Below are 23,649 nucleotides of genomic sequence, written 5' to 3' on the forward strand. Positions count from 1 at the left end.
TCAGTCCAACCTTTAGGAGGCTGGTGTATGCATGAAGTGCTGCCCTTCAGGGAACCCCAACTCAAATGGAAGGCATGCTGCTCCTTCAACAGCCCTTTCAGAGAAGTGATGTCATAGCACTGACTCTTAACAGGACCACAACCGAGACTGGGACACTGTAACACTGTAACGTCAACAACATGGCTCATGTAAGGCTGGAGCAGCTAATGCCATTCGATTGCATTTCAAATTGGGGCAATAATCTTGTTTGGAGTGCTTGTGATTTAAATAAATGGTTTTACATACCTTATCCTTTGAGGAATCTCACTGGGCTCCATTTGTTTTTGTTTTTTTAACATGCCTGTGTCTGATGGTTAAAGAATGGTCAAACTGAAATATCAAGTTAAAGACTGTTTGGAAAGAGGGAAACCATGTTAATTAAGGACTACAGTCATCAAACATCTGAAAAACAAAATAATTGCTAAAGTATTTTTATTTTGTTGTCATACAAAATATTACTTTTGCAAAACTTAACAGAAAGACCACTCTGAATATTTGCCATTAGAAGATCAATAGATTGAAAACGTATTTACACAATTGAATAATATATACTCTCATCTCTCGTCTCATTCTTTTATTAATGTACAATATTATTTATAGAAAAAGAAGAGGTAGGAGAAACATCTTGTCCAATGTTTTTGACACATTAAAAACAATCATCTGAATCAAATCATAAAAACTAATGTCTTTTCAGCGGCACCAAGGATGAAATCTAAATTAAAAACAAGATTTTATGCTGGGTTTATACCAGACAATATCAGTCATCAGACAAGGATACCAGTAATTATTAAAAGGCAACACAAGTAAACAATCTTTACAGAAAAGTTTTCACTTCACACAGAAGAGAATGGGGATCAAGGAAAACAATGGCCATATTTAACTAAGAGGTTTCTTGTATGGAAGATAAATTGGAGTCAGCAGACCACAGTGTGTTTGCCAATGTAGTTTGATGTGATCTGAATTAAAAGCAACATTGATTTCCACTGCCTTACTGCAGTGCAATCATTGCAAAAAATGTGAACAAAATCTAGTGTTCTATTTCCCAAGCCTGAAAAAGAGATTAATAACACATTGTTATTTCTACATCTAATCATCCAGACATTGACATAGATTCTTATAGACAATCTTCTTTTCAAAATACAATAGGAGGCTTTTCTTGAATTTAAAATTGTTTTGACAGGAAAGAGGTAGAAAGTGCAGACCATTCAACCATGTTATAAACAATAGCTTTCATTATCCTACCCACCTCCATCCTAAACCTCTCCTCCACCTCAGGTGCACCTGGTCCATCACTGCCATATGGTTCTGTTTGCTGATAACAGTCCACCAGACCAGAAAAGCCGGAAGGTTTAATTTAATCACAATTTAACGAACAACTGTCTTTACTGTCTTTTAAAATAGTGCAACTTTAGGCACCTGATTTAAAAATATATTTGACTAATTTGTTATACAGATTTATCCTGGCAACACTCTTGTATCGCTCCTACTACTAAAATTACAGAGTGCATAACAGTGCAGCCATCCCCAGGTAAATACTGACCAGAGATCTCTCCAGAGATCTCAAGCTAAAAACATTTCTAAAATAAAACCCATCAGTCGGAGCTCTACATTTGTTAAATCAAAAGCATAGAATCCTTCAGTGTGTAATCATCAGCACCTACAGTATAGCATACACAACACTTTGTGAATCCCTCCACATCGCTTTGTTGTTTAGAGATATGTCATCACTGGTGTTGAGATTTGTGTCATGATAGGACACAGCCTATCATGCATATACAGTCTATAAGAAGTCCTACAAAGTGTGGCAGCATGACAGACTGTGAACCCAGTCGATTCAGTTATTGGTCCTCTGGGCAGCAGTATCGACAAGGAATCAAAAAAACAGATCTGAGTGCCTGTGTCATTATGGGCCTTGTTGTGCTGGTGATACCCTTGTCCTGCGCTCCTTGTGGTGTATTGACATGTGGTGCACCCAGATTAGAAGTGCTATAAGGTCACAAGTGACAACATTCCTTTGGAAGTGCACGCGCGCGTGGTTGTGTGTGTGTGTGGTTGTGTGTGTGGTCGTGTGTGTGGGTGGTGGCGGTGGGGGTGTTGTGTTTCACTAACTAGTGAACACCATTCATGATGAGTTTCTGGTGCACTTCTGGGGTCTTGGGCTGGTCCTGGTTGTGCTGGGCCGGGCTGATGTCCACTTCACACAGACGGGCGTTCTTACGGATCTCCTCCAGGGTGTACTCCTGCAGCAGGGTGCCGTTCTCAAACACCGTCACCAGCATGTCCTGACGGAGAAGGAGAGAAGGGAGGAAAAGTCAGAGGTTCACTTGAATAGTTCACAGTTCCCAGGCAGCAGATGCAGAAATTGTGTGTCGATTAATCTCAAGAACTGGGCACTGTATGAAGTTGGAAATCGTACAGTGTTTTGCTCAGGACACACGGACATGCAGTGTTGTCTGTTGTTTAGATGAGTGGTTCATGTACGTGAGAAGTGAATATATATACACATGCGCTCTCCGCCATGTTGAGCTGCACTAAGTGATGGAGCCTCAGTCTCACCTCCTCAGGCTTGCCCGCCCCTCTCTCCACTGTTTCTATCAAGCCTTCCGAGTCTCTCCTCAGCGACAGGCGACCTCTCTTTGACCCCTTGGAGGGGTCAGTCACTGGCTGCTTGTACACATCCATCTAGACAAAACACACCGGCAACGAAGAAAGACACAAGTTAGGTTGCAAAACAAACCTTCCCTTTCGTTCAAGCTATGAACCCAGTCAAACTGGCAATTAGCATCGTATCCAATCGAGTCTCATTCCTCTGAGATGAAGCTGTGTCTACTGGCTGAATGTGTCACATAGCTCATCCTGGACTACAGTACAGAACACAGCCTGGCCCAGAGTACTCACCCCCTTGCCACTGACTTCCACATAGCTACATTTGAAGGCACAGTTGAGGGTGTCTCGGTTGACCTTCTGCAGAAGGGCGCTGCCGCAGCCAAAGAACACGTTCTCAGAACTCCAGCCCTCGTCGCTCAGCTTCTCTAGAATCTAAACAGATAAGAGGGGTTGGTGGAAACCCTGGCAGTCCAATGGGGTTGCAAACTTTAAACAACTGAATAGTGTCCATTTTTGCTTTCTGACACACGTACAGTAAATACATGCACTGACATTTGGAAATTGAAATATCCCTGTTATTTAAATCTCAGACATTCTGATAGTTCAAGAACACACCAGTATGTGAGATTGGTGTGTGGAGTGTGTGTGTGTGTGTGTGATTTGCATACCTCCTCCACAGAGTTGAGATCAATGCCATCTCCCTGGATGATGCGCAGATATGATGGCAGCACTTTGAAGCCTACAGAGTTCAGAGAGCAACCGAAACACTCCTCCAAGATCTTAATCACCTGGGGGAAGAGGAAGGCACTCAGAAAAGGGGAAGTCTCCGAAATAAAAATAACAGACACAGACTACAACTAAGGATGTTAACAACAGTAGCAAGAGTGCGTCTCAAAAGTATAAATATTTTAGGCTGCGTCAAACACTGGACCACGTTGTGTACCTCCAAGAGGGTCTCTGCAGGGTCTCCGGAGTCAGGACGGATGACCAAGCAGGAGTCCTCGCTTCTCTCCATCACACGCTCCTTCAGCTTGTCCCCCCAGATGTGCTTACAGGCCTTGAAGATGTCGTAGCTGTCGCTGACCACAGCCACTGGGCCTGTGGGGAACTGATCCAGCAGCCTCTCAAAGGCCTCCCTCTCTCTGTTCCTCCCCCAGGAGATGATGGTGCTACACACACAGACAGACAGACAGAGAGACAGAGAGACAGACAGACAGACAGAGAGAGAGCGAGAGAAAAAGAGATAATTTAAGCGATTCAGCTATACAGTGAGTTCTTGTGATTTTCCATGACTATCCACAGTCCTTTTGGGAAACCACAAGACTGGACTCTTTTTATTCTACATAAACTGTGTGTGTGTACTCTGTGTCGTACCTGTGCTCCGCTGCAGGTATGGAGAATCCTGCCATGGGGCAGTGGTAGTAGTGCTGAGTCATCAGCAGGCCTGCCACTGTGTCGGTGCTGCAGAAGTTCACCAGGTGGGCAGCCCCTCCCAGCGCTGCGGACTGGAAAACACACAGTTCCATGTAACATCCATGATACTGTAACACAGGCCTCCCAATGGGGTTCAATTACATTAACAAAGAAAGCAAGTCATCTATATTCTAACCTATAGTCATTCTGTATTTAGCTAGAGCCCAGATAAAGATCTGTCTATGTGTCTGAATACTAATCAACTTTGTCCGTGACCTAACCGGGCCATCTGCACCAAATCAATATACTGATCTTTTCACTGCTTTGAGCTGGCAACGTAAACCTAATTACTGCCCACCCACCCAACACACACACTCCTAAGAGCATAACATTCACCATTACAGGTTTATTTTGTTTCCCCCCCAGGAAGGGAGAGGAGAGGTAGGAAGATTGCCCTCTCCTCCAGTAACCTAGCATAGTGTCACCTGTCATTGCAGGGTGGAATGGCAGTGAGCTTCACTGTATAGCAGGTGGAACAGGGCTGGACAATCTTATCACATGGAGCATGATACTGGGCTCTGTAAAGTTCAGCCTATTGCTTTCTGACTCACACATACACATGCACTGACAGACAAATATGATATCTGTGGCTTTGTATCACACCCAAGTCAGAAAGGAGAGCCGTAGGCTTGCTTAACCAGCCAGAGTGGTTTGAGGGCTGAACCTGTTCATGGCATGAGTTCATTTGAGAAGCCAGCCTCAACCTTACAAGCGCCAGAACACGCCAACACATCTCTAGAGCCTTACCCACACAACAAAAAGTAAACCAACCCTGAATCAAACAGACAAACTCCTGCAGAGGTCGGGGAAGGAGAGGCCACTCCTCAGACATGGGGAACGGGAGTGCAGCTCATAGAACAGGGTGAAGCACAATGCCTTCTTCCTTGTAAGCCATTCGAGAGAAAGCTGGGTTACGTGTGTGTGTTCTTCAAAGCCAGGCATGGGGGAAGGCTTGCTCTGGAGTGTCTGGGAAGCTATCGATTGTGCCAAACAGCAGCTTCCTGATTCATTACTGCTACTGCTGCTTTTCATTACCAAAAGGTTGTCTCTTTCATTAAAAGCAGAAAGCAACACATGTAAAGGCTGGCACACAATTGACTACATGCTCTAATGGAAAGTACTGTCTCATACTTCAGATATAACCTCAACTCAATACCATGAATACAAATGTGCATACTATAATAAGTTTTATGTATTATTAACAATATTATGCATTATCTTTATTTTCCACAGCCACTGCAGTGGAACCACTAGCCACTGCATGCTAGAGTATGTAAATAACCAAATAATAACATATTAACATCTCAATGAAGATAAGTTTATATACAAAAAAATGGAAAAAGGGAACAATGCTTTGGCTTCATCAGTCTGGAAAATTTGCTTTTTGTACAGCGATTTTGGCGTGTGTTCACGTAGAACAATCAACAGGTGCGATGCGGTTTCCCAAGGTACAGCCACTACAAACCAAGGTTGTGTACAATTGCCGCAAGCTTCCCTCTACGCTGATCTGGCTGTCAGAGATCCTTTACCTCTTGTGAGGAGACTCCTCTGTAGCCAAAGTCGTGCAGCTTGTAGTCCAGGCCCTCCAGGCTGCCTGAGGTGGCCTTCAGCTGCTTGGCCAGGATCTTCTTAAACTCTCTGGAGATGGTTGCCACTGTGATGGGATACCACATCTGCACCAGCATGGTCTGATGAACGGAGGGGAGTGAATGGAGGAGAGAGTGAAAGGAAGGGGTTAAAGGTGACTGAGAGTCCAATGACAGATTGGGCAAGTGGAGGGGGGGGTGGGGCAGCAGCTGTGTGACATCAGACGAGGGCTGGTGGAGTGCACACAGAACCCGCCAGAGGGGATGGACCTGGACCAGGATGGAATCATCCTCATTGACTTCATTTGGCTAGTGATGATGCCTTTTGTTTCTCTCTGAAGCATGTCAGGGTTTCCATAGGGAACAGGGAGAGGCGTCACAGACAACCAGCCAACACAGACCGGGGGAAAGTGACAAGGTCAGCTTCATGACGTCATGTCACAGGTGTTGTGCAACTGTGTTTCTGTGCGTTTTTGGGGGGACCAAAACACATACAGAAATGACTCAGCAAAATATACTGTAACAGGAAGATGGCGTTACCTCTATGTAGTTGGTGAGCCAGAAGAAATCAGGGTCTGTGTTCTCCACTGTGAAGAGGACATTTCCTCTGGGGATGATCCTCCCCTCTGGAACAGCCTTGATCCGGATGGGCAGACGACCATCGTGCTTCTGAAAGGACAGCATGCACATCTACTCAGTCTGCGGCAGGATATGTGTGTGTGTGAGAATAGCTTGGTGTTCATAGGTTACATTTAGCAGATGCTCTTATCCAGAGCGACTTACAATAAGTACAGGGACATTCTCCCAAGTAGGGTGAAGTGCCTTGCCCAAGGACACAACGTCATTTGGCACGGCCGGGAATCGAACCAACAACCTTCTGATTAATAGCCCGACTCCCTAACCGCTCAGCCATCTGACCCCCCAGGTTAGCACAAATACATAGCTGCATCCCGTTGGTGGGACCAGCATCCCGACCCCCCAGGTTAGCTGCATCCCGTTGGTGGGACCAGCATCCCGACCCCCCAGGTTAGATGCATCACGTTGGTGGGACCAGCATCCCGTGTCCTCACCTCCAGCACTTTCCTCCAGCCCTCCTCGTCAAACACCGTCTGTCTGAAGTGCATCTGGTAGAACACTTTAGCCTCCTGGATCTTCTCCTCAGTGACCACCGGCCCTGAGGGAATGAGTCAGAGTCAGAGTCCAAGCCTTGGAGACATTCTAAAATTCAATATCATAACACCTTGCAACACATTTGAAATGTATAGAATTCATTAGTCATTAAATAGTGACATGTCGCGTTTACGCTTATTAAATCGATTAATTTCCTTCTTACGGTGATTCATTCCGTATCGTAATTCAGTTCACCGAGAGACACCAGCAAATTATGCATGCTTCAGAAGAATCTTTAATGGAGTTTCGATCCCGATGGTACAGACCAGTTTCACTTGTCACAGGGTTGGTCACACATTCCACATGCCCACAGACAGCTTTACACACATTCTTTCCATAACATCAGTTTCTAATAACGGGGATTTACCTCGTCATTGTCTCAGACGACAATACTGGTGCCCCATGACACAGGAACAGAACAGTGTAAAGTATAAAACATACACACTAACAGGCTTACACCAAAAAACAACCTACCCTTTTATCTATTGTATAGAATCACACAAAGAGGAATGGTATATAATGAAAATTGTCACAGGTAAAATAACTGCAAAATACGGAACATAAGTATGCAGTGATATGCATATCTCCTGTAAGCTTATCGTTCCTTGGTCCCCCTTTATAACATGAAAAATAAAGTGTTTGTCTCATTCAGGTACATAGTGGACTCGTGGACTCACCTACAAGGTACTTCTTAAGAAGATACTGCAGTCCAAAAAATACAACTTCATTAAACTGGGCTCCATTCTTACGGCGGCATTCAAAGTAGGAGTATACCGTACTGATGTTGGGGGGGTACTGTTTGTAGTGTGTAATCTGTGAAAGAGAGATAGAAATGCGATGAAACATTTACAAGTACACCAACACAGAATGTAATAAGCAGTCCTCACGACTCATCACTTTTGGCGAGTGTAAACAAGTCCCTCGACGATGTGGTTAAGACCTCACATGAGGAAATGGATGAGGAAACACAAGTTATAAGTTAAGTTAAAGTGACCAGCAGCAGCAGCTTAGTGTACAACGTGAAGCCACTGTGTACAGTAACATGATTCCTGCCTGCAAAACATGAGGTTTATAGGAGGAGGGGGGGGAGACTTCGGCACAGACTCTCTTTGTGTTCCTACTAATTCAATAATTAAGTGCAACTTCCCTTCACTTCACTTGGATTTGTACAGGTTGGCAAAAACAAGAAGGCAAGCAGGAGACATCAATGTCAGAAATTTGCATTCAACACAAAAACATCACCTTCTTTCCCCTCCTCCATCTCTCCTCCCTCCCTCAGGTCTCCTCTCTCCGGGATCATAAGGCCCCAGCTCGTGGTTTTTGCCATTGCATATCCCTTAAGTTCTAGATTTAGCTTTTCTAAGTGGTAGCACACCACACAAACACATGATGCATTGATTAGCCCTGTTGCTCATTTCATGTTAATCAATTATGTGTTCCTGGTGCAAAAATGACTACTTCATGATAGCTGATTGTAAATCCATAATAATACACAGACCTTTACTATCCCCTAAAGTTGTGCTAAGATATTTTTATCAATTTAAGATTGTGTGAACATCACAAGTGTTGAACTTCTAGTTACCATCTATGTCCGGTAGGATATTATCAATTTAACTAAATTGATAATATGATGAATGTTCTTGCTCACTGTTGATGCACACAACAACAGTGAGCAAGAACTCTCATTTCTGGGATAAAAATGTGCTCCTTATAAGTCTTGTGTCCAGAAATACAACATGGGTCCCTTGAAAGGAACTCTGGGAACAACATAGACCTGGGATCCTTTGATATGTGTCAATGTTAGCAGGGGAATAGAGCCCTGTGAAAATTGCATTACTTGATTCACATTATTAATTCGTTATCAAGCTAATTAGCATATAGCCTAAGATCAGGTACATTCACTTTTTGAATGTTTGCTTTATTTGCTCAATTTGGAAGCTGTTCAAGTACCCTACACATGGCCTGGAACAGGTCTAGCCAAAAGAGTGCAACTATACAGCCACTATCCGCACATCCAGCTTTCCACTCAGTCCAAACTATTATGATTATACAAGGTAATATCCATAAAGGACAGAAGAATCAGCTAATCGTATTCACCTAGCAGACCTTCTGATGTGATTCCTGTCCTGTCAGTGGAAACATTAGCTATTTACATTAGGTTACAGGAAGGTCATCTGAGATACCAGTCATAGCAGGCCTCTACTCTACTATAGAATAGTGTTTCTATTTAGAGTGTGACACAAAGTGAGACATTTTAACAGGATTTGAAGGCCGAGAAAAGAATTGTAACAATTTATATAGTGTAACCAATGATTACTTTTCAACCATTTCAGTTGTGTATATTGCCAGTATCCTGCTTGTTTTTTATGTCCTTCGTCCTGTGTCAAGTCCATCAGAGCAACATTTAGTCATGCTCAAAAAAAGAGTAGACCTTGGTACAGAGATACGTGCTATTGCAATATACTGGGGTGGAGCCTGTGTCAACCTTGTAAGCATTTCAAGGGAAATGAAACTGAAAATGGAGTTCTACACCTGATGTCGCCACCACCCTGTTATCATCATAATGTGGAACTGGCATTGCAAGGGGATAATGTCTAATCCTCAAATATGACATAACAGCAAAACTCTACTTAACTCGGAGCAAAGGACAAATGATTCCGTGTCACCTCTTGTGGTATCAGCACTTTGACACATGGTCTCACCAGAATAGAAAGTGATACACTTCAGAGACAATGTGGCTGCGAAGACAGACACATTCAAGGAATGATGTTCACTCAAACCCGCACTCATCATACATCCATACATTTAGCCACTGAGACACAACCTCGTCTGACATCTAACAGTGACATCTGACATTTAAGCGGGGCGCGTGGTAGCCTGCAGTGCAGAAATGACCGTGTCCAATGGCTTAGCAATAGTTGCCTTTTCTAATAACTAATATACTGTAACACTCGAAAATGTCTTAACAATGTATCTCCGAATCTAAGCGTCACTGTCTTTTCCTCCATGTTTTCTCTTGATTTCTTAAAAAAAGTGGGTAGCCCTTTTGCGACTGGATAACCGATAGTAAACAGCATGACTGGATTGAAGTATTACACATGATAGGGGAGCTCTGTACCGACCGCTGTGTTTCATTTTAGGTTCTAATGGGTCCAATCACGTCTCTTAGCAGTAGAACTGGCCAAGGATAGTCAAGCACCTCCCCCTCAGTGAACGCTACATTGTATCAGCTGACAGTCAATATAAAGCCACAATAGATTCTTATTTACATTCTTTCGTTGGGCAAAGGCTAAAGCAAAACAAAAAAACACTATTATGAAACTGAGATTTTACATGTGGCCCAACTTATACTAGGCTACCAGTAAGATTCCCGTTTTACACTGCATGAACAATGGTAAACAACAGCAAGCTAGAGGTGAAAGGGACGGCCACGATCTCCACTCACCTTATAAGAATCTGTCGCCAGCAAGAAATTAAAGTCCGGTGCTGCCATTATCGAATGAATGATTTGGTGAGTTGGGTCTTCGGTATATATAGCAGATCAACGTAATTAGTCCGGCCCTTGGGGCGGAGATGGGACGTTTAATATCTGAGATTTCAATAGGCTCGTTGGTTACTTTACGTGAATTGAGATCGCCGCCAAACTGCAATATCCCTCGGGTAGGCTTTATTTTACGCTTGGGGTTGAAAGGGGGCGGGTTGTAAAAACACGTAGCTCACGTAGTGACGGTACCGCCTCTTTGCTGTGACGCAGACAAGAGAAGATCATCCGTTGCTTCTCTGACCTAGCAGTAGTAGGCCTATGGACGGTTAGGTTTCAGTTTCTTCATGGAAAGGAACAGATGCCTAAAGTGACATTGAAAGTTTCTTAAGCTATGAGTCATTCATTAATTCACCAGAATAATAAGTAAGCCTAGGACAAAATGTAGGCTACAAATGCACTCACTGTAGTAGGCCTATACAGGATTCCTCTAGCCTTCTTTCACAACTTCACAAGGTTATTATAATTTCTTTACACACAAGGTAAACAGTGATCGACAAAGGCTTGTCCGATTGTCCGGGACAAGTAAAACAAATTGTAGGACAAGTATAATGAAGACTGAACTTGCCAGAACGTACAAGTAAAAAAAGAAAAGTTTTTTGTCTTTCTATAATGCAGCTACAGTCTGACATTTAATGAATCCGCGCATTTATGAATGGATCCGCGCGTTCTACTGCTCGTGCCGTGAATGTAGCCCGCCGGCGCCAATCGTGTCCATGCGATTATATTCGGATCAGTTAGCCGACATTGGCGTTCAAAGTGAAGTTCAGTGAGAACATGTTTCTTAATACACGGTATACACCGAAACCTGCAGCTCGAGTCCTCACTAAGACCAAGAAAGTGTATCACATCACTCCAGTTCTTAGGTCTTTGCATTGGCTTCCTGTCCATCAAAGAATTGACTTTAAAATCCTGATGCTGGTTTATAAAGCATTGAATGGTTAAGGGTCTAAATACATTTGTGATCTGCTGCTACCTTATGAACCATCCCAACCCCTCAGGTCATCTGGGACTGGTCTACTTTGTGTTCCAAGAGTCAGAACTAAACATGGAGAAGCAGCGTTCAGGTTTTTTTGCTCCACATATCTGGAACAAGGTCCCTGACAGCTGCAGGTCTGCTGTGACCCTCAGCTCCTTTAAATCCAGATTGAAAACTTTACTGTTTGCTGTTGCCTTTAATTGAACCAGATTCAAGGATATCAATACATTTCTGCATCTCACTCCTGCCTTTTTATTTCTTAAACTGCACTGCAACTTTTATTCTATTTATTGCTTTAAAAAAAGTTTTTAATGTTTTATTGAATGTTATAAATTGTTTATCTTTTTTCTTTTATTATGTTTTGATGCTTTTAATGGTTTTAAGTGAAGCACTTTGAATTGCCTTCACAGCAAAATCTGTAGTGTTAATTTGAGTTAAATTCCCAGTGTAAATTATTCCGAGTGAATGGGTGTTGATTTGTGTGTTATTTTAACACTCGCAGTGCTGAAAAGGCTCTGTGGGGGGCGTCATTTCAAGGAGTCAGGAGCATACACTCATTCTGAGTTACTTTCCACATCCGTTTTTTTCGCGCTCATTGACGAGAAGGACATTTGTCGTCACTGATTTACCGTGCCAGCTGCCAGTGAATTAGCGCGCCCAGAAGAAAACTGTGTGGGATTGGGATATTCAGTTTAAAAGGTAAGAACCACATTTATCAATTTATAAAGCTTGTTAGTCGTTATTTAAATCACGTTTGAACATTAAGTGGGGTGTGATGCAGTCGATATGTGGCAACGTGTGGATTTTAGCTACTGTACTGTACTTGCTAGCTTATAGTTAGCTAACGCTAGCTAGCTAGTTGCTAACGTAGCTATAAGTAACTTTTCTTAGCATAACGCTACATTTTTCCATAAGTTAATCAACTTTACGTTAACGTTAGAGGTAAAATATACGTGTTTTGTAATAAAAGTTCCTAACAGTATATTTACTAAGGTTCTATGAAGATACCAGTCAGGGTTTAGCTACACTAATTGAATATGTGGGGGTGGGGCGTCATCGTCGCCTTTTTTAAATATGGGGACGGTTGGTGTGTGAGAACATTTCTGTCAGGAATACTCGGTTTAAAGGGTGAGAACCACATTTATCAAATGATAAAGAATGTCTTTACCTAACTGTCTAAGTTAAGTTAGTACAGCAACTGTAAAACGGTCAAATGAGGTTAGCATGTTTTAATATAACGTTAAAACATGTGTTTAGAGCTAACGATGTTTAAGAAAATCTCTGGTCTAGTCAGTGTTTTACACTACCGTAGCTAACGTTTATGAAAGTCATTTAATGTGGCGTCGTCGTTGTAAGGTTCAAAATGCTTTGTGCACGTCCGCGTGCAGTGAAGCAGGCGGCTTTTTTTTAATGGTGGTGGTGTTTGTGATGATGGCCTGCACAAGGCGTTTGGCGTCTTCACTCTGGCCATATTCGCTTCGCGCCGTTTGCGTCCATGTTAAATTGCGCTGCTGTAGATTACTAGATTTTTTTTACTGCATATGATAAGCAATCTTCACTGTTGTTGGTTTCCACTTAAATATAAGCTAACATCTCACTGCTTGTTGTTTTTTCTTCACTAGGTGCAGTTTCAGGATGTACCATGTTGCTGAAGGTGAAATACCGTAGTATCAAGAAGTACATCAAATTGCACTCAGGCTTCACCTATTCAGAATTCATCAGGGAAGGTAAATAGCTATCCTTTAAAGGCCCAACAAAATATGTAGCCTCTTTGTAACAAATCACAGCACAAGATTCTCTGTGGCTGAACTATTTAAATACTTTTGGCTGTATTTAACAGTTTATTAAAATGTATCAAATTTTAGTTTAATTTTAGGGCTTTACTTTTAATGACAGTACATAGTGGAATCATCAACATTAGTAGTACATGGCAGTAAACGTTTTGCTGCAGATTCTTTTTGTTTAACATTTACAAGATAAGGAAATACAAAATTAAGCATGATGATATACAATTTGCTCAAGTTGACTTTATCTGGTTACATTCCCTCTATTATAGTCAAAAACAAGTTTGGGCTTCCTGATGATGCAGCTCAACTTCACATTTTTGATGAAACTGACACAGCAGTAGAGGAAGACATTCTTCTAGAGCTGTTGGAGGGCAATCCAGACTTGTGCCTGACAGTACGTGACAGCATTTCAGATGAAGGTAGGTGTCAGGAAGAAAACCTATGTTAATGGTTAGGGCTCTGTGATGCAGCTGACATCGACCTTTCTTCATGGAACAAACATGGCAGTGGGCAAGGTTGTGTCAAGTTTGTTACAGATTACAAAAAAATATCATCTGAATACTTAACCCTTGTGTTATCTTCGGGTCGTTCTGACCCATCAGTCATTGTGACCCACCGTCATATTGCGACAACTTTACCGCATACAAAAACAAAGTGAAGCATTTTCTTTTAACCGTTGGGCTGTCTCAGACCCCCCACATTGCGAAGGTTAAAAGAAAATTATTTTTATTTGTTTTTGTATTGGGTAAAATTGGGTAAACACAACGATGGTTCGTTATGAACCTTTGGGTCATGTGACCCAAAGGCAGCACGAGGGTTAAAGGTTACTTACATGTTTTATACTAAAATGGATAAAGCCACAAAAAGTTAAGTTAATCAAATTCTCTCTTTTCAAAGACTTTTCTCCTTTAGATCATTCTACACCATCTTCCCTCATGGATACCCTATCACTTTCTTCAAGTGAAAGTGACTTTAGAGAACTGGGTATTCCCACAGGCAGAAATAGATCCAACAAAGAAGACAGGAGCAGTTCTGCAACAAAGGCTTCTGTGTCAGAGGCGGCAAAGGAGGTAATTGATTTACCATCAATTATAAGGTGGCACACTAAATTGAGATTATTACTAATCAAATGCATTTGCTTCCAAACTCACTTTTTATCAAAGAAAATGTTATTAATTTGCCCCCTTCCTAGATTTTTACCTTTCACAACACTGCAGTTTTTTTTACATTCCACTGAACTTTCACCCTTAGTCTATATAGACATGTTGTGGTTGTGATGTTATCTAATAGACAGAATTGAACACTAAAACGTAAAACTTTTCCTGTTATGTGAGTAGATGGTAGAAAAGGCCTTGCTTAAGAAGCCTGGAGGAGAGGATATTCTTGAAGAGTACAAGTCAGAAAATTCACTTAAGCACCGCACTCGGAGACAGCTTGTCAACATATTGGCGAGTGATATGACTGAGAGCCATGGGTAAGATTTAAAAAGGTTTTTATTACAATGGAATGCAATTAAAGGCTGTAAACTTGTAATGATATAACTAATGTTTATTGTACTACATGAAGAAAAATGATCAAAGATTAACTTTCTTCTTTATAGCAGGATTCCTTCCTGTCAGCAGAAGGAGAAGTATGCCCTGGGAATTATTACTCTCTTTCCCACACTGAAGGATCCTTTTTCTCCAAAGGGCTATGTATGATTTTCAAAAGCACACTTAAAAACTTCAAGAACATCACAGTATCACTTGCCAAAAAACATCAAATGTCCATAGCATCCAATTGGGAATCATCTCCATTGAACCATGTTGAGTACGGACCTTTGAAAACATTTAATGTGGACAATGATGAAAATGGTGAAATGTTCACCCAAGCCCTTCCCGCTGTAGCAAAAGACATCTTCTCTACTAACTGGGTAAGGATCAGTGGGGTCGAGTACAGAGCCGGGTTAGTCATTTGCAGTGGCACGGAACATGAAATACCTTTGTTTTGCAGAATTAAAAAAAATACTTTTAGTTAACAGTGTGATCTACTTCATGGTGAACAAGCTTATGGTTGACCATTTCAGTGAGCACTTTCATGCCTACAATGTGTTTGAAAGTGATGAAAAAGATGTGGTGAAAGCAGACTGTATTCAAATTTATAAGCCTTTTGACTTACAAAGTGCTTATGGTGGTGATGATAGCCTTTATATTGTACCATTATTTTCTCTGTAAATGTGCATAGACTTAAGTTGTATGGTGCTTGGATATTGTTGTCTTCATTAAAAAAGACGAATTCATTGTATGTTTATTTTTTCCTGTAGTGAAAAAAACATTTTCAGAACATTGAATGTAACACAACTGTCATGAATACACTTTAAAGTGTTATAAAAACACTGAATGATTTAAATGAACACTTTCAGAGTAAGGGAGTAACACGATTTAGAGTTAAAAATACACTTATTGTTGTAAAATAACATTGAATGATTTAAATTAACACGTTAAGAGTAAGGGAGTTACACGATTAAGAGTTAAAAATACTATTTAAAGTGTCATAAAATAACACTGAATGTTAATTCCTAACACGAGTTTAGTGTAAAAACTACTCTTAAATGTGTTAAGAAACAACACTCTGAGTGTTACATTTTTAACACTTTTATGGAGTTAAAATATTAACACTATCCAAAGTGTTAATTTAACTCTGAACTGGTGAGGATTATATAAACTCAGAGAAAGTGTTAAATTTAACACTATGGGAGTTGAAATAACACTGACGTTTTTGCTGTTGTTGTTGTGCTATACAAGTTCCCCCCGTAGATTAAAAATGTTGCATTGCCGACAGTGTCGGTCAATAAATATTATCAAATGTCATAAACGACAACCTCACCCAGAATATGTTTTCTAAAACTTTTTATCTAGCTGGATATGATTTAAGATCCTCAGTCAATTTGAGCTATAGCCTACCTTACGCATATTTGCAGTTTTTCCCGTTCAAAGGTTAAAGGGGTGATTGACTGTTTTTTGGGGGTATTTCACACTGTTCCTTAAGGTCTCCGAATAGGGTATGTAACATTGGTTGGGCTGAAAATGGCCCGGGTGCTGTTCTATGCCCCCTGATACATCCAGTGAAATTTTCCCAGGAAAAAATGCTAGGTTTTCTCCTTTTATGGTATGTTCATGAATATATAGATGAGCTGCGCGCTGATTGGTTGGTTTAACAACGAGTGAAGCTGTGGGGCAAAAACACAACACTCACTGAAACAACGAAGGTGGAGACTTGAAATAAAAACATACAAATAAATCTATTGTGTCTACACAACACTGTTTTTAAAAGATTGACTAGATATAATTTGAAATTATTACGTTAATTGTTCCCACTTCAGTTGTTGAAGCAAACAGGATCGCCTTAGTGCTAGTCAGTGTTGCCAGGTCCGCGGTTTTCCCACGGAATTGGGCTACTTTTGAAGTGTTAACGCGGTTGAATTTTTTGTCCGCTGGTTCGGGTAGACCTATTTTGCATGCAAATTACATGAATATCTTAAAAATCCATATTTTAAATGAAATTATTTATACCCAAATCCTACCAAACTGACTCCAGATCAGCACGTACACACATTGACAAGCCCTCATACACACACGCACTGTGCGTGTGCACGTGCCTAATGCTCTCAGTCTCCTGAGAAAACCTCCTGAAAACTGCTTTTAATGCTGGCATACTAAACATTTGGTGTTACTTTGTAGATATTACAATACATTTGGCAATGATAGCAATGATGTTGGACTTTAAAAGCAGTGTATATGGTTTGGCAGGGGCATATTTTGAGTTCTGATATTGGGCTGGTTTTATTGGCCATTGGGCTGGTTTTGGGCTAGTTTTGATTGGCCATTGGGCTGGTTTTGTCACACAGACCTGGCAACCCTGGTGCTAGTGGGTAACGTTAGCACTAAAGCTTAACAAACAAACTATCGTGATTCAACTCAGCTTCAGTGAGCTCTAGCTATCTTGCTGAAAAATAGATCTGTACAGCTTGAATTGTAGATTTACATGACAACGCGGGTTATTTATTTGAATGAAACACAGTCAGGAACATGAAATAACGTTACCCCCATTGCCAATAAACTAGGCTAAATCATCACACATTCTATATGCTCTTGCATTATCAAGCTAAACTAGTTTACATGCCTACAGTCAATGTATTTTCGTTATCTAGCTGTTCTTGCATTCCTTGCAAATCAGCGTTAATAAAAAGCAGATGAGCTAGAGTTTAGCTAACATAGCGTAGAAGATCTCTGCAGTTCGACAATCGACACATTTGCGCGAACCACTTCACCAAGGACGGTTTTGAAAACCTGGGACAATGTAAAGCAGGATTAGCTATGAAGCTGTTGCTGAAAAGAGGTGCTTTCCGACATTATGTTCATCACAACCGCAACCTGTAGTCTAGTATGATTTTGTCGGTAACAGTTATTGGCCGGGTTTCCCAGATTCGTTAAGAAGCTCTTAACCTAAGCTCTTCCTAGCAATGCTAACGTATCCTGTATCTAGCACCTGCCTTTCCCAGTTCTTTCAAATAGATAATCTAGACAGGCGTTAGCAATAGGCTAGACTGCTATTCGGTTCTATATGGTTCAAGCAAATGAATAAATGAGTGTCGAACTTCACAGGGATCTTCTCATAGAAAAACATAAGCCATGCCGTCGAGTGTCTGGTTCCTTGGGAAGATTATAAAAAATGTCAGCATTGTACAGTCTGGAACACTGCATTTACCAACATAGTCCATTTTCAATCTGCTAGAAAAACGTTTTTTTTTGTAATTCTGTGTACACAGTACACAGAGCAGCGCGCGGCAAATTTGGGGGCGTGACCAAGGTACAGACAAAAGGCTCTGGCAGAGCCAAAAAAGGTGGAGCCACTGGGCTTTTCAAAACCTACCGTTTTACAGCTACATTTTTTAATTGTGAGATTTGCATAGGAAAGAGGTGTCAATGGACTTTGAGGTTCACTGTATGTCCATTTTACCCACTGAACTGTCGTTATTCAACTGTGACAAGGTAAATTCGGTTCTGCAATCAATGACCCCTTTAAGAATTGAAGCTGGCCAAGAAGAAAAAAATAGCCCTCCATCACTGTTCGCATCACCGAAACGAAAACGTACTTTCCTAACCACCATAGATGTTGATGCTCTTTTCCGCTAGCAAAGACAATGAAGGCTAGGCTACGGTAAGCTGTTCTACAAATACGAAACAGCCATGGGTATATCTGATTTCTAGAAGTAGGAGAGCAGCGAATGCTAGCCTAGTGTGCAATGCCCGTTGCCGTTGGCAGACGAGCTTGCCACGGCACCTGCTGTTTCAACTTCACACAACGCCCGGTTGCGGACATGATCAAGCCGCAGACACATAGGTTACAGAGAACCCTGCATGCCTAGTTAGATTGCTTTGTTGAGGCAAGCAAGTTTGATAAAACGTTTTGTAAAAGCCTAACAGGCCTAGGCTACGTAATGTTTTGATTCAATAATCAGACTTTGACAATTGTCTACGACTAGCTTGGCTAGACCTTTATTTCGGTTCCCGCTTCGTCTAGCCTACTAGTAACTTCACTCCCCCTCCTACCAGGATCATGGATGTAGCCTACTCCTACGCTTATAAACTATAGCGACACCAACAGGTCTATGATATATATAGCCGACCTAGACATATAATTACAGCTAGGCTACCTGTTACTTAGGCTACCCAAACAGTGCCTGTTTATTTTCATATAGGCTATATGCCTACATTTCAACAAACTCCATAAATTACCCTATTGTTGTAACAGTCACGGAGTCAGTGAGTAGGATATGGCTTCTTCTTACTTCTTCCGTCTATCATTGCTCACCTGGATTCGAACTCTTGTCCACTGATACGCAAACTGACTATTTGAAATTATGTGTGTTAAGTTACTTAACACATAACTTATTAGACAAGCGGCATTCCACGAGTGCTGAGTTGGCCTATTTGGCGGTAGACTAACCTAGCTAACACTAGCACTGGAACTTTTTTCACTCCACTTAGGCTACTAGTACTATAACGACCGCTACCTCAAGTTACATTGTAACAAACTTCTCAAACTAAGATGAACATGAACAATAAGTGGACACTTAAGGCCGAATTATACTTCTCCGACTCCGTTACGGACAGACCTATATGTCACTTGTCACTTCACAGTTGTGTTGATTGGCTGCCAACAGTTCAGCGGAGTTGCGGAACTATTGTTTTGGCAGAGCCAAATGATTAATTAATCAAAAATGCATAATTTGTGGCTTTGTTAACTAATGAGTGGTAACTGTTTTTTTTTTGTTTTGTTTTTTAACTAGCCTACTGAACTGTTGTATAAAAGCAATATCACACTGGATGTCGAACGTTATTGATACGAGCACCTGTGATAGCAATAACGCACGTGAAATTCAACCGAAAAGCTAGCATATGGTCGTGCAGATGGACGGTTATTCTAGGCTACTGCTGAGGAGCTTTCCAGAAAAAAGTGCTTCTTAAAACCATTACCTACCATGCATTAAGGAAATATCCGAACCTTTGGGTATACCCACAATAAATGCCCATCTGTGGGATGAGATTAATTCATTTGGATTCCTCTCAGTTTCTTTGACGTGTGCTGTGCGCAAAGGCTACACTTAAAATAGCCTATTGTTGCCTACATATGCTATTATGACACAAAAAAATCGAAATCACTGAAGTAGGTCTAGGGATTCTCATTTTATTCTCTAATAAAAGTGACAATGGTAGTCTAAATATTGAAATGAAATGAAAATTGCCAAAATGAATAGCCTTTAATTTTGTTGAGATGGAATGGCTTGGACATAGCCTAGTAGAGGATGCGTCTGCCCATCATCAGGTGGATGAATTGCATCGGTTGTCGCGACAACCGCGTCTATTGCGCCCCCACCCCCAGCTATAATTTGCCTTCCGTTTCAAAACCATGGTCAGTTCCCGGTGCCTACCTTCTTGAAGCGGAGCGTCGACCACCAGGAAGTGACCATCGACAGTTTTCTATTGATAAATCGCACAAGGAATAAGTTAAAGTCGATTGATGTTGCTCCATCCCAAAGCGTTTAATTTTTTTCATCCGAGGACCTCTCCCTTCCCATAAGCTGATCCGACTGTGGAGTGACTTAAACCGCTGGAAAACACGTAGCCTAAGCAACACAAATAAAATTCGTTTCGCCTGTGAAGATGCGGTATCTTTGCCTACGGTGACAGACCATCTCAAAAGATTTGCGCTTTCACCAATCCATTTAATTAGAGATTTGCCTGGTTTCAAAAGGTTTTTTCTACTTTTCTTTTATCTGGCGTTGCCAACGCAACACATACAACCAGTCCACGAGCACTGTCGGCGTTGGAAATCTTAGAAGGCATTGGGATTCATTTTTTTCGCCGGTTGATAACCTAGTGTCCATCCAGCAACAACATGTTGGACCCGTCTTCCAGCGAAGAGGAAGCTGATGAGATTGTGGAAACAGAGCGCAAAGAGGTGATGGCACCAAAGGCCGGGGGTGCTCGTGTGTCACCCAGCCGGACCACCGAAAGCTCAGGTGGACTCCAACCCGCAAGCCGTGGGGCCAGCGCCCGTCCATCCAGTCCTAGTCCCTCGGTGGCAAGCGACAAGGAAAAAGAGGACCTGGAGAAGATGCAGAGAGAGGAGGAGGAGAGGAAGAAGAGGCTCCAGCTCTATGTCTTTGTGATGCGCTGCATTGCCTATCCTTTCAATGCAAAGCAACCAACTGACATGGCCAGAAGGCAGCAGAAGGTGAGATAAATGATAATGAAACGATGTATGGGATTCTCAAGTCTATAGAAATGATAATGTAAATTATGGAACATCATCGTCTTCGCTCTTATAGAGTGGTTCTATGTAACACAAAACTTCTCAATTTCATTACACTTGGATTGCTCGAACTGTGTAAATGGAAGATTATTCATTATACAGTTAAAGGGAACCACCCCACTATTGTGAGCAAGAAGTCTATTCTCTATGAGTTCAGTGTACTCTCCACTGTACACTGTACTCTCCACTGGGAATGAACAAGCTGTGAGCTGAGTTTTTCCTGGGCAGATTTAACAGTGTTTAATACTACATCAGCAATCTGCAGTCAACATATAGCTGTCTTGGAGCTATTATTCTTACAGAAATAGTTAGATTAAAACATAACAGGATTTTGTCAAATATATATTTTTCTCCAAATGATCAATAATCGGTTTTCTACTTTATAGTGGCCTGTGATGCTGTGTCAAATGCAGCTTGGCTCGAGGGCACAGTCCACAGTCCCTGTGGTTCTTCAATAGACAGCGCATTGAATATTGGACCCAGTACTTTTATCCTGACTGACTCCACCAAGATGTAGAGAATGTGTTCCCCTATACTCCCTGGGCTGCGACCCTGTTATAGTGGCCCATCTATTGTAGCAACAGTTGCATTAGTACATAGTCCCTCCAGGCAGACAAGCATGACTGTGTCACTGCTTAAAGAAATCTAATATCAACTCGAGATAAATTGCTGTCTAAGACAGCGGCTTGTTTGGCTGGTTCAGAATGAATGATTGTCTGGGTGGCTGTTATCAAACAGCCACCCAGACAATCTGTATTGGAAAAATGAAACTGGTGATGAGGCTGCATGTCAGCTTAGATATGTATGAATACCAATGTGGCCATCTCCCAGAGAAAACCCCATCATGCTAGTTAACTAAATGAATTTGCATGCAGATTCATCTCTTTCAGCCTGAATTAAGTCTTCACAAATAATTAAAATGTAAAGAATGACAAGCACTTTCTTTATTTGTGGTAATGAGGTTAGCTCCATTTGAAATCCATTAAATGATTGTTTTGGTGGGGTGACATGCATGTTTGCCAGATGTTGCACATGACAAAGCAAAGTTTTATGATAGTCTTAACAGGTAGCTTAACATCACTTTATTTATGGTTGTAAATTGTGAGTAGATTATTTCTGTGTGTGTCAACATGTTAAGGTTGTTCATCACCAGACATTTGATCCACCAAGCCTCAGACTGACCCTATGACCCCAGGGTCTGACCTATGGCACAAATTGTCCTCACATCTCACACCATACTAAAGAGCTCTAACCATGGGTCTCTATAAAACATGTTTTCCCCTCTCACTCCTGGTTTGTGTAGATGTACTAACGTTGTCATTTAGTCTTTCCTCGTGGGACCACTGTTCTGTAGAAGGTTGTTTTATTTCCCTCCTGGGACATTACTACCTCTACAGCTTATGTTGTTATTGTGCCGAGAGGGTTACATCAGACAGCTCAAGTGTGATTTTTCTGTCAAGCCATTGGCAGAACAATCCTGGAGAAGGGATGTATCATCTAAAACTAAGAGCTTCTCTTCTTAGTCCTGCTGGTAGATTCCACTTAGAGGTCTCAGGATACTTAGATCCTCATACAACTCACTACACTGCTGATAATGCCTGGAGTTTGATGTGTCAGTCTATGTTTATGTCACACATTCACACACACTCAGAGTTGACAAGTGGTGGGTATTCCACTCAGACAGTGGGTTTATATTATTAAGAGTGTAAAAAGCGAGGACTGAACCTCACCTAAACCTCTCTTTTATTCAATTAATCCAGGATGTGTTTGTGTGTTTTGTTCTTCCTCACGTTGATCTCTCTCTCTCTCTCTCTCTCTCTCTCTCTCTCTCTCTCTCTCTCTCTCTCTCTCTCTCTCTCTCTCTCTCTCTCTCTCTCTCTCTCTCTCTCTCTCTCTCTCTCTCTCTCTCTCTCTCTCTCTCTCTCTCTCTCTCTCTCTCTCTCTCTCTCTCTCTCTCTCTCTCTCTCTGCACAGCTTGGATTTTAAGGGTTTATACAGTAGCCATATCTGACTCTGATAATGAGTCATTGAGTCATATACTCTGAATGTTTTTGCTTCATGCTTGTCGTTGTGACACAGATTCTCACTTCATGATCTCTGACCGAGGAGAAACGCTGGTTTCTCTGACGGTTAGACAGGTTGTGATCCCTTAATTCCCTTTTGGCATCCAAAAAGAAATAGCATAATCCTCCCTAAATGTTTCATGGGTGTCGTTGGATTAGATCCACACGTTTGTACTATCTTTTGATAATCATAAGTTTTTTAATCAAGCACAAACTCTTGATTTAATTTGATAGCCAGCTCTGTTGTATTGACTACTACAGTACTTGAGAGGCTGTGTGCCATTCAAATGACTCCTTCACAGGTATATGCTGACCCTATTTCACACATCTCCATCTATCTTTTGTCTTTGATGTATTCTCCTTTGCTTTAATCAGGCCTGGGGGGATTACCATAGTCAGGTGAGGTGCTACAGTAGATAAACACAATCAGGCCATCTGCTGGGCTTTTCTTCCACAATGGGCTCTGATGAATCCAGTCCAACCCCTCTCAACCGCCCATCTCCTCCTCCTCTCTCCTCCTCTCCGTTCTTCTGCCACTTCTCTCTGC

At 41.6% G+C, this 23,649-nt stretch overlaps 2 protein-coding genes and 1 long non-coding RNA gene across 8 annotated transcripts in view; 2 read left to right on the top strand and 1 right to left on the bottom strand.

The window, feature by feature from the left end:
• Nucleotides 1-454: 454 nt before the first annotated feature.
• nampt2 (nicotinamide phosphoribosyltransferase 2) lies at nucleotides 455-10,556 on the bottom strand. The gene is made up of 11 exons (XM_062469982.1): nucleotides 10,321-10,556; nucleotides 7,553-7,688; nucleotides 6,776-6,879; nucleotides 6,246-6,374; nucleotides 5,649-5,807; nucleotides 4,021-4,151; nucleotides 3,590-3,815; nucleotides 3,315-3,434; nucleotides 2,938-3,078; nucleotides 2,596-2,721; nucleotides 455-2,321 (listed from the first exon to the last, which is right to left on the bottom strand). Exons 1-11 carry the CDS (start codon nucleotides 10,366-10,368, stop codon nucleotides 2,148-2,150), a joined length of 1,494 nt encoding a protein of 497 aa, XP_062325966.1. The 5' UTR covers nucleotides 10,369-10,556; the 3' UTR covers nucleotides 455-2,147.
• Nucleotides 10,557-12,943: 2,387 nt separating this feature from the next.
• On the top strand, nucleotides 12,944-14,246 carry LOC134032626 (uncharacterized). Its single transcript, XR_009932041.1, has 3 exons — nucleotides 12,944-13,122; nucleotides 13,452-13,601; nucleotides 14,080-14,246. It is a non-coding gene; the product is annotated as an uncharacterized LOC134032626 (long non-coding RNA).
• Nucleotides 14,247-20,133: 5,887 nt separating this feature from the next.
• The window catches only part of cadpsa (Ca2+-dependent activator protein for secretion a), a 76,717-nt gene continuing 73,201 nt past the window's right edge, over nucleotides 20,134-23,649 (top strand). For all 6 annotated transcript variants that reach the window (XM_062469994.1, XM_062470002.1, XM_062470011.1 and 3 more), the window contains exon 1: nucleotides 20,134-20,961. In XM_062469994.1, the coding sequence (XP_062325978.1) occupies nucleotides 20,623-20,961 (339 nt within the window). In that variant the 5' untranslated portion in view covers nucleotides 20,134-20,622. The remainder of the gene's footprint in view (nucleotides 20,962-23,649) is intronic.

Source organism: Osmerus eperlanus, chromosome 1 (genome assembly GCF_963692335.1).
Source record: "Osmerus eperlanus chromosome 1, fOsmEpe2.1, whole genome shotgun sequence".
Lineage (NCBI taxonomy): Eukaryota > Metazoa > Chordata > Actinopteri > Osmeriformes > Osmeridae > Osmerus > Osmerus eperlanus.

Coding starts and splice junctions, on each gene's coding strand:
- nampt2 (XM_062469982.1), bottom strand. CDS start 10,368: ATGGCAGCACCGGACTTTAATTTCTTGCTGGCGACAGATTCTTATAAG. Junction 6,880..7,552: donor TCTTAAGAAGTACCTTGTAG/GTGAGTCCACGA, acceptor TCATTCCCTCAG/GGCCGGTGGTCACTGAGGAG. Junction 2,722..2,937: donor TGGAAGTCAGTGGCAAGGGG/GTGAGTACTCTG, acceptor TGTTTTGTCTAG/ATGGATGTGTACAAGCAGCC.